The 13,393-nt window shown below is 40.1% G+C and overlaps 1 protein-coding gene across 2 annotated transcripts; it reads left to right on the top strand.

Moving 5' to 3' along the window:
• Positions 1–743: 743 nt before the first annotated feature.
• On the top strand, positions 744–13,041 carry COX17 (cytochrome c oxidase copper chaperone COX17). Of its 2 annotated transcripts, none has more exons than XM_081076583.1 (3): positions 744–1,954; positions 3,810–3,898; positions 12,990–13,041. In XM_081076583.1, exons 1-2 carry the CDS (start codon positions 1,848–1,850, stop codon positions 3,892–3,894), a joined length of 192 nt encoding a protein of 63 aa, XP_080932709.1. In that variant the 5' UTR covers positions 744–1,847; the 3' UTR covers positions 3,895–3,898; positions 12,990–13,041. The 2 variants fall into 2 exon arrangements, with proteins under 2 accessions (XP_080932709.1, XP_080932708.1); XM_081076582.1 differs by lacking the exon at positions 12,990–13,041 and adding an exon at positions 8,615–10,810.
• The last annotated feature ends 352 nt before the right edge of the window (positions 13,042–13,393 follow it).

Genomic DNA, 13,393 nt, shown 5'->3' with positions numbered 1-13,393 from the left:
GTTTTGAGGGGGGAGTAGGTTATTGAAATTTTTCATAAGGTAGAATGGGAAATACTGAATTTCATTGTGTTATACTCCTACTTTTCTTTTAATACTAAGACCATCCCACAAGTCTAAAGACATTTAGGCTGGGTAATAAAAGTAAAGCATGACTGTTAATGTAAAAATCAATAATTGACCTTAAAGCTTACTTATTCATAAATTAAAAGGCAAAAGAAATGTGGGTTAGCTGTACCATGTGTGGGTTAGCTGTACCATTCTGAAACGGGGAGAGTTAAGTAGCTGGATATAAGTGATTAAATATTTTACTTTGGAGAACATCCTTTGGTCTTTTCTTTCAAAGGCAGAAGAGTATTCCATCCCTAAGAAGCAGTTGTTTAAAGAGTTTAAGAGACACAGTGCTCAGGGAGGAAACCAAGAGGTCTTGAATAACATGTTGAACACAGTAAGTTAAAAGAAGTAGGGGGGGGGAACTGCGGGCAAAGAGCTGTTACCCCACTTCTCTGCCTGAGGCCTGCCAATACTAGCTGACCCTGAGGAAGTCACTGAGAGTCTTGTCACTACAAGTACCCTCTCTTTACTGAAGCAGGGAAGGAGAGTGGGCCATTTTTTCAATTGCAGAAAGTCTGTTTCAGTCTTTTGGTCTATAATCTGTCTACAGTTCATCTCAAGTTTCTTAACTCCTTAAACTTAGCTATTTTTTTCTCTTACTTGTTCATTTTCTTTTTCTTTTTTTTAAAGATTTTATTGGGGAAGGGGAACATGACTTTATTGGGGAACAGTGTGTATTTCCAGGACTTTTTTCCAAGTCAAGTTACTGTCCTTTCAGTTTTAGTTGTGGAGGGCGCAGCTCGGCTCCAGGTCCAGTTGCCTGTGTTAGTTGCAGGGGGCGCTGCCCACCATCCCTTGCGGGAGTTAAGGAATCCAACCGGCAACCTTGTGGGTGAGAGCCCACTGGCCCATGTGGGAATCGAACCGGCAGCCTTCGGAGTTAGGAGCACGGAGCTCCAACTGCCTGAGCCACCGGGCTGGCCCACTTGTTCATTTTCTAGATACAAAAATTAGAAGTGCAATTCAATACAGATTAATGATTGATTTTAAAATAGGTTAATATTCACCTTGCATTTAGACAAATTAAGTGGGATAGTAGATAGAACACAGACCTTAGAGGGCATGAGGTTATAAAGCATAGAGCATATAGTCAATAATATGGTAATTACTGTGTATAGTGCCAGATGGGTAATATAGTTAGGGGGATCGTTTCTTAAATTATATAAATGTCTAACCACTATGCTGTACACCTGAAATTAATATAAAATAATATTGAATGTCAACTGTAATTGAAAAATTTAAAAGGGGAGGGACCGTGAAGGGAAATAAGAGGTTCAAATTTCCAGGTTTAAAACAAACACGTCATGGGGATGTAATGTACAGCACAGGGAATACAGCTCATAATACTGTGACAGCGCGGCACAGTGTCAGATGGTTTTTGGACTTGTCATGATCACTTCTTTAGGCATACAAATGTTAAATAACTATGGTGTGCACCTGAAACTAATATAATATGCATTAGCTATATTTTAATAAAAATCTTTAAAAATAAAAATAAACTGTACCCTTTCAGCCCGCCTCCCCGATCCTGCGCAGAAGAGGTGCCCTCCCATTGTCTCACTCAGCCTCCCCTGCGCAGGCGCTCTTTTTCTCCTCGCTCACGCCCATCCGTCCGAGAGGCAGGACTTCCTGTCCTTTCCGGAGCGACTCCCGGAAGTGACTGGGGGCAAAGTGGCTTCTGCGGTGGCTGGGAGAGTTGAATGTGTCTGTGCTAATTGCTGCTTTGGGCTTGAAAGATGCCGGGTGTGGTGGCCGCGAGCCCGCTCCCGTCTGAGACGCAGGAGAAGAAGCCACTGAAGCCCTGCTGCGCCTGCCCGGAGACCAAGAAGGCGCGCGATGCGTGGTCAGTGCGCAGCCTGGGAGGGGGGCGCCGCTGCGCCCCTCGCCTCTTTCCCGTGCTTCCGCTCTCAGCCGCCCCTTGGGCTCGTGGTGGCCGTCGCTTTGCTGCGGGGGCGCTCTTTGGGGTTACGTGGGCCCGGTAGGCTCCCTGTCGGCTGTCTTATTGCCGGTGCGAGCGCGGCCCGGAAACGGATGGAGGGCTAGGCCAGAGGTCAGAGTCCCCCGGCCCGCCGCGCACGCGCACTGCTTACTGGGAAGGGGTTGTGATCACGTGTTGTGTGTGTGTCAAGCGCTGCCTTAGGTCGGAAGACGTAGAAATGGGTTAACTTGCTCCTTGATTTAAAAGAGCTTCAAGTTAATGCAGACATATACCAGTGATTGCTGTACCCCGTGGGATGGACTGTGATGGAAGATTTGGCAAGGCCAAAGAGTAAAAATTTTCTGGTAATTTCTCCCAAAATGTAGACATAGGGCACAAGGCACATTTCTGAAAACTACTAGAGTTCCACTTATTTCTCCTATGCCTCCCACTGTCCCTCCCCATCTTAGGTGGATGATTTAAAAAATCAGGCCCTGACAGTAGGTGGCATAGTGTTCAGAATCAGTCTACGAAAGCTTTTGTTTTCATTTTGTGTAGCCTCTATTGTGGGACAAATATCAGCAGGGATTCTCAGATAATGTGAACGTACACCTCCCCAGCCCCTTTTTTGTCCTCCCATAAAGAAATCGTAACTGGCATAGTGGGGGTGGTTGTCCGAGCTCGGTGCTTTTCATTACTACTTCGTACTTTGCAGATATAACTGTGGAGAGAGAATTGAAAGATTACGATCTGATAACAGAAGTTGTTTACACAGGAATATTTGAATTCTGGTCCACCAACTTGGACCTTGAGCAAATTATTTAGCATATCTGTCTAATGCATCTGTGCAATGGGCCTCAGGAAAGTATCTGCCTCCAAGATCAAGGGTTAATGATATAAGCCTCATCAAGCATCTAGCACAGTGTTTACAGCATGCCATGAATGATCAGGGAATGCTAGCTACTATCTTCATAAGGAGCTCGCCGTTTGCAGGCAGCCCTTGAGCTTTTGAAGAACCTGTAGGATTTAGATGGAAGGAGAACCTACCCTTCTTTAAATTCCTTTGGCATCAATTGCCTCAGACCACTATGGCTTCTCTCCAAATATCTATAGTCAGGAGTCAATTTTTTCTCATAATTGAATTTGGCGTAACTTGATTCTTGGCTAAAATTACATTTTCAGGCCCTAGAAAATAAGTTGTGTGGTCCTGTTCTTTACTTTGTGAATTTTACAAGTAAAAAGTTCTTTGATCGTTATGAGGGGGTCACATCAGACTGTTCTCAGCTGCCAGATCTTGTTTGCTATTTATGTTGTTGGGTGGCTTGTGATTAGAAGTAGATTTATTTGGGTATACTTGCATATAGGGCAGAATCAAAAATTTAACGCCTCTGTGATAGCAGGTAAAAAAATTAAGCTCTCCTTTAAACATTTTATTCAGGCAGTTAATTTCATTGTAGAACAGTATTCCTTGGATATGGACGAGAAGCAATATTTGATATGCATACTTGTTTCTTCTAATCAAATTCCCCCATGCGTATTTATTTCTTCTAATCAAATTCCCCCCAAATACTAGTTATGGAACATCTTCATGGGCATGGAAATACCACAAGAGCCAATAAAAACAAAACCATTTGGTGTAATAGCATTTTTTTAAAAAACTTCAGCTGCATGCTGTCAGATCCATGTTCTGCCTCACTTCCCATCACTGTTATGCATGCTTATTTACTACTATGTGCTTAATGCTCACTTTGTTAGATAACTAGTATATTTCGTTTTGTAGCATCATTGAGAAAGGAGAAGAGCACTGCGGACACCTAATTGAGGCCCACAAGGAGTGCATGAGAGCCCTGGGATTTAAGATATGAAATGGTGAGCATTGTACTTCTAATTAGGAAGGTAATAATACCGAGGCTTATTACTTCACATATCAGTATTGCTTTACAGACTTAGCAGTCATTGGGCAGCATTCTCTCTGAAAGGTGGTTCACCTGGTTAATGTAATATGCTGAAGTATCACTAAAACATAACTTTCCAGTTTCTAATGTAGGGAGTAAATGATTCTAACAAATTGAGAGACATTCAGTGGATTTGGGAAGGGGAGAATTAATTTTCAAGAAAGGGCTCGACAAAAGCCTTTAGTTATGTCAGAATCAGAAGGAATCATGGCTTAGGAAGTTCAAAATGCTCAGTTGTCTTAACTTAAAGGAACTAAAAGGGAAATGTTCTCTATTCTTTGCTTCTAATGTTATGGGTCTTTAGTAAGTGCTTTTAAATAGGGAGTAGGTAACAAATTGTGGCTATTTCTTTTGTACTGTCCTTTATTCTGATAAAACTAAAACCTCAGACCGTTCGTTGAAGAACTTGAAATCAAATTTTAATGCTGAAAGGGACCTTCAGTGATGTGTATGCAACAATACCCCAAATAAATGATTTTCTTTCCTTTGGAAGCTCTTCCTTGAATTCACCCCCACACTTCATTCAGGTCTGTTCAAAACTCTACTTATTAGAGAGGCTTTCCCTCAAATTTCATCTAAGATAGCATCCCGCTCCCATCACTATCCCAGCTCTGTTCCATAGACCTTTCTGTGATAATGAAAATGTACCGGCACTCTCCAGTATTGTAGCCACTAGGCATAGGTAGCTGTTGAGCTGTTGAAATGTGGTAGTAAAACTGAGGGACTGTCGTTTTAATTGTCGTTTGCATGGCTTTAGTCCAACTAGAAGGGTAGTTTTGAGAGAGTAGGATTTTCTGTTTCATTCACTGTCGTATCCCCAGGACCTCAAACAGCACTGGGCACTTAGTAGATGCTCAGTGGAAGGTTGTTAATTAAATGAATCAATAAATGAGGAAGCTAAGTCCTATAGGAGTGAAGTGACCCTTGAGATGGGCCGGCAGGATCAGAAGTGCAACCTGTCTCCAGGCAGACTCCCTCTGCTTTGTGCCAGCCCTCTCCACGCCACACATCCACTTTTAACTTAATAACAGCTGAGAGATAATGCCAAAGCCACATACCAACATCACAGTAACAGAGAGCCTGGGCTTCTTTTCCTTTCACCTCTTTCCTGCCCCTTTGGAATTTCATATATGGCCAGTGTTCCTCATTGAGCTGGGAAAAAGGAGGGGGAAGGAACCTGTCCCAAGCTGATAAGAAGTATCACATTGTACTGGAAAATAGTCTAGGCTGAAAGCCCTGAGGTCTCCTGATGTCTAGCTTAGCATGTGTTTTACTTCAGCTACACTTAATGTTCATTAAGACATCAATCCTCTCTGGGTTTTACTGTTTTCATTTATAAAAAGAGAACCACAGTAAATTTTGTGATTTTTATATATAGTATGTATATCTACTCTGTGTATACATGATACACTTAAGTGACTTTTAGAATAGATGGTCATTTAAAGAAACTCCTTGAATCATTTTGTAAAATAAGTAGATTTGGATAGGTGGGTGTTCTTACAAAGCATAAAATACCTATTGATTGTTTTTAAAGACATGCAATCTTAACATTTGTACATGATTTTCATGTTCTTTGTACACAGCCCCAGGGGAAAGCCCTGAGACTGGAAATCTGCATCGCTAAAAGGAGAGCAGGGAAAGATCAAAGAAAGAGGCTGGCCACCCCAGTGTGGTAATGGAGTAAATTTATTATAGTTCTCTTTTTATAAATGAAAACAGTAAAATCCAGAGAGGGTGAATGTCCTGAAGAACATTAATGGAGTCTATTAAGGGACACTTCCATACGAGGCCTGTTTTGGGTGGCTGTAAGACGAAATGGATCCCCGCACCGCTTGACAGGCGCCAGAGAATTATATACGGTAAAGGGGGAGGAATAGTCATGGGTGCTAGTACATGAAGGCTACAAGATACAGGAAATGACTTTACATGCTTGACCAGGTCGAGACGACGGCCTGTTCCAGGAACCAGTACATAGCAGGAGGCAAGGGGAGGGTGCTGATTGATGTCAGAATGCACAGTAGTTATAATTAGACAATCTGTAAGGCGGGTTTGCAGAAAGCAACCTCTGTTCTGGCCCCGGTCCAGCTTGTGGGACAGACGGGTCCCGTCATGGCACTGTCTGCTCCACACTTGTTCATAATCTAACTGTCTTCCTAGTCAGTTGTGTAAGCTGTTGGCTAGTGCTGAGCCTGCCTTGATAAAAAGTGATTTTTAAAAATGCTAATTTTAGGAACGTCAGAAGCTTCTCTTGGACTTAATGTGGACCACAAAGGTAGTACAATTGTTATAAGTAGCACATATGCATAAGGACCAGAAGATAATAGTTTTCTTATGTTATTAGGACAGAGAGTGAGAGTAATTCCTATGTATTTCATTTGTGTGTGAAAGAAAACACAAGAGCTTTGGATGTAGAAGACCTGATGTGTAATTGTGTGGTCTTGGGCAAATCCTTAACTTTCTGAACCTTAGTTTCTTCATCTGTAAAGGAGAGGTGATACATGACTAAACTACTTCATAGAGTCATTGTGATGATTAAATGACATATGTATGAATAGGCTTTGTAAACTGTCAGTAGAAACCAGAAAGGAATATACCATGTCTTGGGACTCGTGGATAGCAGACATTCAGTTGAGGTCTGTTGAATATATGACCTAATAATGTCTTTTTGAATTCTGGTTAAAGAACAACAGTCTGAATCAGTATAGGGCCTTTCTAAGAATTCAAAATGTCATGTTTTCATTTTCAGTGAAATAATACTTTTGGAAGAGGAATAGGTGTTTAGATCCCTATTGGTCCCAGGTGTCCTATTTCTCTAACCTCCGTGGGGAAATGGAGGAACAGTGAAGTCAAAAAAGACTTGCTCAAATTAAGAGGAGATAAGTGGTGGAATTAAAATTGTAATCTAGGTCTTTTATGTTCCCCAAATCACAGGCACTTTACACGTGACTCCTTGCACTTAATGGGGTTTTATTGGCAACATATTCATTCTTAGGATTGCACAGAGTCTTGACCATCAATCCTAAAACTTTACTATGAATGCCAGTTAGAAAGCCTTGTTGGTGAAATGCGTCAGTGTATATAACAAAGCAACCAGGTCATTGGCTATAGGGTAAATCCAACACTGCTGTCTGCACTGTTGTAAGATAAACTTAACTAAATTGATGTATCTTAGACTATTAGACCACATTTTTCTGAGAATAGCTTCAAAGGAAAAATAGTTTCTAAACTTAGGTCTTCTCAGTAATGATTATGAAAGTTCCGTAGTTCAAAAACCTTTGTAGATGTTAATGTTATTTCCTAAATAAGTCTTGGTTGTACCTTGAAATCAGTAGGTTGGGACTTAATATAAAAGTAGGCTACATTCAGCCAGAGATGTACCTTACAAATCACCTGAGAAGTATTTTCCAAAATTCTCAGGCCTGGGCCCCCATCTGCACCTGTTGCCTCAGAAACTCCTGGATAATTTTCAAGTGTTTTCCTCTTTAAGAACCACTGGCTTAAGCTGAAGAAGTAGAAGGGATAATGCTAAATATAAACTATATAAAGATTCAATAGTAACAAAGGCAGAGACTTGAAAACTCTGAAGGAAAAATAGGTGTGTGATGTGATGATTCCTAACACTTTCTTCCGTCTTATGACTGCTGCTTTCACTGAAAAAGAAAGAGGAACTTAGAACCTGCTTAGAAATGTAAGAGGAAATGGCAGCTACATAGTATCTTTCTGCCTGTAGGATTCAGAAGGAACTTGGAGAACTCAGTTTGGGGGCTAAAATCTTGAAAGAAATTAGAGAACTAGCCCTGAGTGGTGGTTTAACTGAACTTCGTTTTTATTGATCTTTCCTGCTCAAACTTTTCCTTAACTGTATTCTTCCTTTGAGCCTTTTAGAAAAGAGAGTTTAGATGTTTTATTGTTGATGAGGCTGATCTTTTCTAAACCAAACTAAATAGCTAGATGAGGGAAGCACTTGCATTAATTAGACTTGAATACCTGGCTAGCTCAAATTGCTTGCCTTTTTAACATTGTTCTCTGTCATTTGGGATAAGGACTGGGGGTGGCAGTGGGGGTGGGTAGGAGCTGTCTGGACAGAAGCCTGGTACTCACTGACTGGATCAGCAACCCGATCCTTTGCTACTCTCCCTTTTTGATCTTTCCAAGTAGATTTCAAAAGGGTTACCCTTATGTTGCCCTTGGGATTAAGTGAGTAACTTTCCACGGGAAGTGGCTTGTATACAGAGCTGACCTTCTGCCTTCCACTTCATGCATCTTTGCCACACATATTTGAATCAGCAAGGAGTTTGCAAATCTCTTCTTTTGAGTATCTGTAAAAATAAACTGCGGCAGCCTTTTTGGGAAGATGTTTTTTAGAAAATAAATACATACTTTTTACTTCAACAAAGACTTCTAAAGACTAAACAATGTAATGAACAGTTTCAATGATGTTTTTAGTTAGGCAAAACTAGACTTAAAATGTGAATCTTTTATTTCATGCCTGGTTTAGAATAATTGTGGCAGTTAGTTAATATGTAGTACTTGGCTGAGGAACTTATTTATAGTCGTCTTAATTCCTTAACTCCATAGGTCTGGCATGATGTTTGAAATCTGACTTTCTAAAATAAATCTTTTTCTGTAGGTGATCTGCTCTGTGAATAAGTAATTCTTGAAGAATGAAGATGACTTAATAATTTGAAGAGTTCTTTGATGAACTTTGATAAATGGAAAAAGTATTTATAATTTATTAAAAAAATAAGAAAAAAAATCCCTGGTGAAAAATCTTCAGGTGTGTTTCTTTCTGTGTTCCTCACATCCTCACGTGGCATTTATTTATTTATTTTTCTTAAAGGATATAGAATAAACAAATCTTGTTATACAAATTTCTTATGTTGTTGTGTCATTCAGGGAACTCTAGGTATTTGTTTTAAGGAGAAAACAGATACTGATCTCATCCAATGAAATCTCCAAAATCAGGCGCCTAGAAGTGAGACTATAACCCTTTACCAATTTGGAATGAATGTGGTCGCCATGTCCTCTCATTCAAGGTTTTATTTTTTATTTAACTTTTATTAAAGTCAAGAACTGGACAGGCCTTTTCAGACTTAATATTTTAAATCCTTATTGTTATTCTTTACTATTACTCTCTTTTGGGGAAGCAATTAGTTTAGATTTTGAACCATATTAGAGTGCCTTGGCTTGGAAGAGCTCAACTGTTTGACACAATCTTAGCTGGCTAGTTATATTGTGGGATAGACTAAGATCATAAGTTTAATGCCCAGGGGCCAGAGAGAGTTGTCTCTTATTAGTTAGGAGTTGGCCCAAGCCAGAGGCTGAATTGGTACAAATAAGTCACTAATGAAATAGCTCTATGCTACGCAGTGGTGATACCTGGAGTAGAACATACAGTGTGGTTCGCTTACTATAGCAACCCTGTGGTCCTGTTAGTTGCTTAAGGGCTAATGAAGCAATTGGTCATATTCTATCTTTTAAGTAAATTGAGTTTCAAGCCTCAACAAAAGATACTGAGGAACATAAGAATATATAGTGTTCAATGTCATTGTGTGATGAGAAAATTGCCCTTTATATAAAATAAAGCAGCGGAATTAAATTATTCCTTAGGATTCCTTCCTAGTTAATTAAGAGCATTGCTTTGAAGTGTGATAGCCTTAGTTTCAACAGCTGGTTATGTGACCTCAAGCAAGTCATCGCCTCTTTGGGTCTGTTTTCCCATCTGAAAGTAAAAAAGAAAGAAGCAGGCATAGTAGTAATACCTAATCTACAAGATTGCGAGTGTTAATTAAAATAGTGTATATAAAGCATTTGGCACAGTATCTAGCATTTAGTGTTATTAACATTCTCTGATTTTCATATTTTCACTTGAATATTTGGATATAATTATTTTAATACACACTTTACAGTTTGGGGAGCATTTTTCTAGGTCAAGAATAGAATCTTGGGGCCGGTCCAGTGGCTCAGGCAGTTAGAGTTCCGTGCTCCTAACGCCGAAGGCTGCCGGTTCGATTCCCACATGGGCCAGTGGGCTCTCAACCACAAGGTTGCCAGTTCAATTCCTTGAGTCCCGCAAGGGATGGTGGGCAGCTCCGTCTGCAACTAAGATTGAACACAGCATCTTGAGCTGAGCTGCCACTGAGCTCCCGAATGGCTCAGTTGGTTGGAGCGCGTCCTTTCAACTACAAGGTTGCCGGTTCGACTGCTCCTCCTGCAACTAGCAATGGCAACTGGACCCGGAGCTGAGCTGTGCTCTCCACAACTAAGACTGAAAGGACAACTTGAAGCTGAACGGCAACCTCCACAACTAAGATTGAAACGACAACAACTTGACTTGGAAAAAAGTCCTGGAAGTACACACTGTTCCCCAATGAAGTCCTGTTCCCCTTCCCCAGTAAAATCTTAAAAAAAAAAAAAAAAAAGGAATAGAATCTTGGACTGCTAAGATAGCTATGAACCAACTTTTCATCTAATACAGATCCCTGGCAGATAGTTATCCAAACTCTGCTTGAATATATCCTGGGACTACAAAAAGGAAAAAAAATTGTCATAACCTTATTACCCAACGTTAATTTTTGATGTATGCTATTCCAGATTTTTCATATGCATTTATACATTTTTAAAACAAAAAGATCATTTTTCTATGCTACATATTTTTAATGAGTTAATAATATTAATTGCCTTTTTTCCTTAATGTTTTACCATCAATGAGTATAGTTCTACAACGTGATTTGTGTTGGCTATGTATAAATCTACTCTGGCTTACGATAAGTTAACCAATTCCCTGTTATTTGTACCTTCAGTCATTAAACAAGTGTTTTATAGCATGCCTGCTGTATGTCATATACCATTCTAGGAATTGGAACTTATTCTTGTATAGAGTACATACCAGGTACCTAATTCTGATTTTTTGGGGGGAGGCAGGGGATATGTTGTTGGTTGGTTTTATGGAAATGTAAGGAAGAAATCATCTGAAATCCCACCAGTCTACAATAGAGCCACTACCTGTGACCTTCATGGCATTCATCTCTTTCTGCATGTATGCACTCTTTGTACTTTTTCTTTTTTTACTCCATAATACTGCAGTGGAAGTTTCATAGGAAAGTCTTTACAAGCATCCTTTACTAAGCACTAGCTAAGGATGGGCCAGAGGCTATGTTACTTTCAAGACTTTGGATGAGTACTGCCTGACCTCCAGAAAAGGGGTACCCTTTTGTGTGTTAGTATCAGAGGGTGCCTATTTCCCTAAACTCTTCACAAGGTTAATTTTTTTCAACCTTTGCCAGTTCGATAAGCTCACCTGATTTGTAAAGGAACTAAAGCACCCTTCTTTATGTCTGCCATAGTTAATGATACATCTCATAAGACCTGCCCATCCTTCCCTAGTGCTTAAGTCTTCCCAAAGAGTATGTGCATCATTTTGGTACTGATGATAAGAGATGTCACCACCATAAATTGGAAAATGAAAAACTTAGCTTCCCAGCAGGTGACCACCACATTCTGACATACTTCTGTGCTAAGCCTCTGCTATTCACAATAATTCCCCAACTCTTAAAGATACATTTACACTATTCTCTCTAATTGGTTCCTTTTGTCTAAACTTGAACTGGTTGATGAAGGTTGATGAGAACAGGATCATGGCCCTAGGCATGGCCTAGGCAAGGCCTACCTTAGGACAACTGTACCTTCCATAGGTCTGATGTGAGGCTGATGGAAAAACTATAACCCCCATTTTACATTCAGGTAAGTACAGACATTCAGAGAGTTTAAGAAGTTGATCTGGTCAAATAGCTTGTGATCTGGGATGTGAGCTCTGGTCATTAGAATTCAGGCCCAATGCTCTTTCCTGTACCGGGTGTGTAATATAAACATCATGTGTCGTAAGTTCATTTCTTCAGTACATAATTATTAAAGGAGCTGCCCTACGTGTTGAGTATTCATGTGTGAATCAGACATCTTGTCCTCAACGAGATGGGAAGCTATTTGACTCAATATTTACATACATTATGCCAATTATGTGCTAAGTAATGAACAAAGCTTAGTAACACATGGACCCTGCTCTCAAAGAGCTTATAGTCTAGTGGGTATATGTATATAAGTTATAAAAATATAAAGTTGAATCCTCAGGGCTATGAATGTGTGACTATATCGAGTGTTAATTGAACTATTAAAAACTGCTAGATGATAGTTCCATCTGTGTTGATGATGGAGCTTTTGAAAGCAAGTAATAGGAAATCCTCAGCAAGGAAAACAACTGGAACTCCAGCATTAGCCCAAGCTCTGTGTGCAATAACAGGCTCAGTGATGCTGTGACTCAAGTTATTTTCATCTCGGAGCTCTTACTTGCAGGACTGATGAAGCCAATCATGTAGGTTATTGTTCAAGTCTTGCACAAGAAAAACCATTCCCAAGGTATGAGTTCTCTTTTTTAGTCTGATTGAGCCAAATTAGGGTATATGTATTTTTATGGACCAATAATAGTTGTCAGCAGAATGTCATCTAATTGGCTTTAACAGAAACCCCCTTTTGCCCCCCCGGGATCCATGTGTAAGATAATGCAAAACTAATTCTGTTACAAGGAGGAAGAGAAAAATGGATATTGAGTAGATGACCAGTTTACCACTAACCCATCTTGTTCACTTAACAACCAAGTCATCCTGAGTTTAGAGGAGCAATTCCTCCCATAGTTCACTCAAACTTTTGAGAGAAAATTATTGGTAAAAATGTTAAGTAGTCTGATGTTCAGTTTTCATAAACTTAAGACAACTGTTCTGTTCAGAGAACTATTCTATGAAAAGTAGTCCTGAGTGAGATCAGCGAAATCTGAATTGGGATGCATTCAACTGCAAGTACCAAATACAAGCTGCAGTGGCTTAAGGAATAAAGACATTTCCTGTCTTGAAGTCTGGAGGTTGAAAGTTCAAGGTTTGAGACAGTGGCTCAATAATGCTCTGAAGTACTGAGGCTGATTCTGTTTTTCTTCTCTTTACCCTTCTCATCCTTAGGCATGTCGTATCATGGCTATGGTAGCTTCTAATGTCACACTGTCGCACAACTGTATTCAAGCCAGGACGAAAAGGAGCACCTCCCGACTGTGTGAGGGAGTATGTATACTTTTTCCCCGAAGTTCCCATACACACTTCCTCATATCTCGTTGGTGACAGGCCCACCCTTAAACTTTTTGCCATCAATGGGAATGGGATCTCTTGCTTGTCTTTGACCAGTCTTATTTCTAAACTAAGGAAACGAAGGTTGCTATAGGATAGGCAACCTGTAGTGGCTGCCTAAGGCCAACTTGGCAGTATGTGTCTGGAGCCTCTGTTCTAAAGTCTATATAGGAGAGCATTAATCTCAAGCTCAGTGTTTAAATTATATGTGGTGAAGAACCAGCTTCATTTTTTTCCAATTC

Source organism: Rhinolophus hipposideros (genome assembly GCF_964194185.1).
Source record: "Rhinolophus hipposideros genome assembly, chromosome: 2".
Taxonomy (NCBI): domain Eukaryota; kingdom Metazoa; phylum Chordata; class Mammalia; order Chiroptera; family Rhinolophidae; genus Rhinolophus; species Rhinolophus hipposideros.
Note: the sequence above shows the minus strand (reverse complement) of the source record. Positions and strands in the feature narration are given on the sequence as shown.

Excerpts from the sequence above, each read along its gene's own strand:
- COX17 (XM_081076583.1), top strand. The coding sequence starts at position 1,848 with ATGCCGGGTGTGGTGGCCGCGAGCCCGCTCCCGTCTGAGACGCAGGAG. Across the intron at positions 1,955-3,809 it reads AAGAAGGCGCGCGATGCGTG|CATCATTGAGAAAGGAGAAG; the intron begins GTCAGTGCGCAG and ends TTCGTTTTGTAG.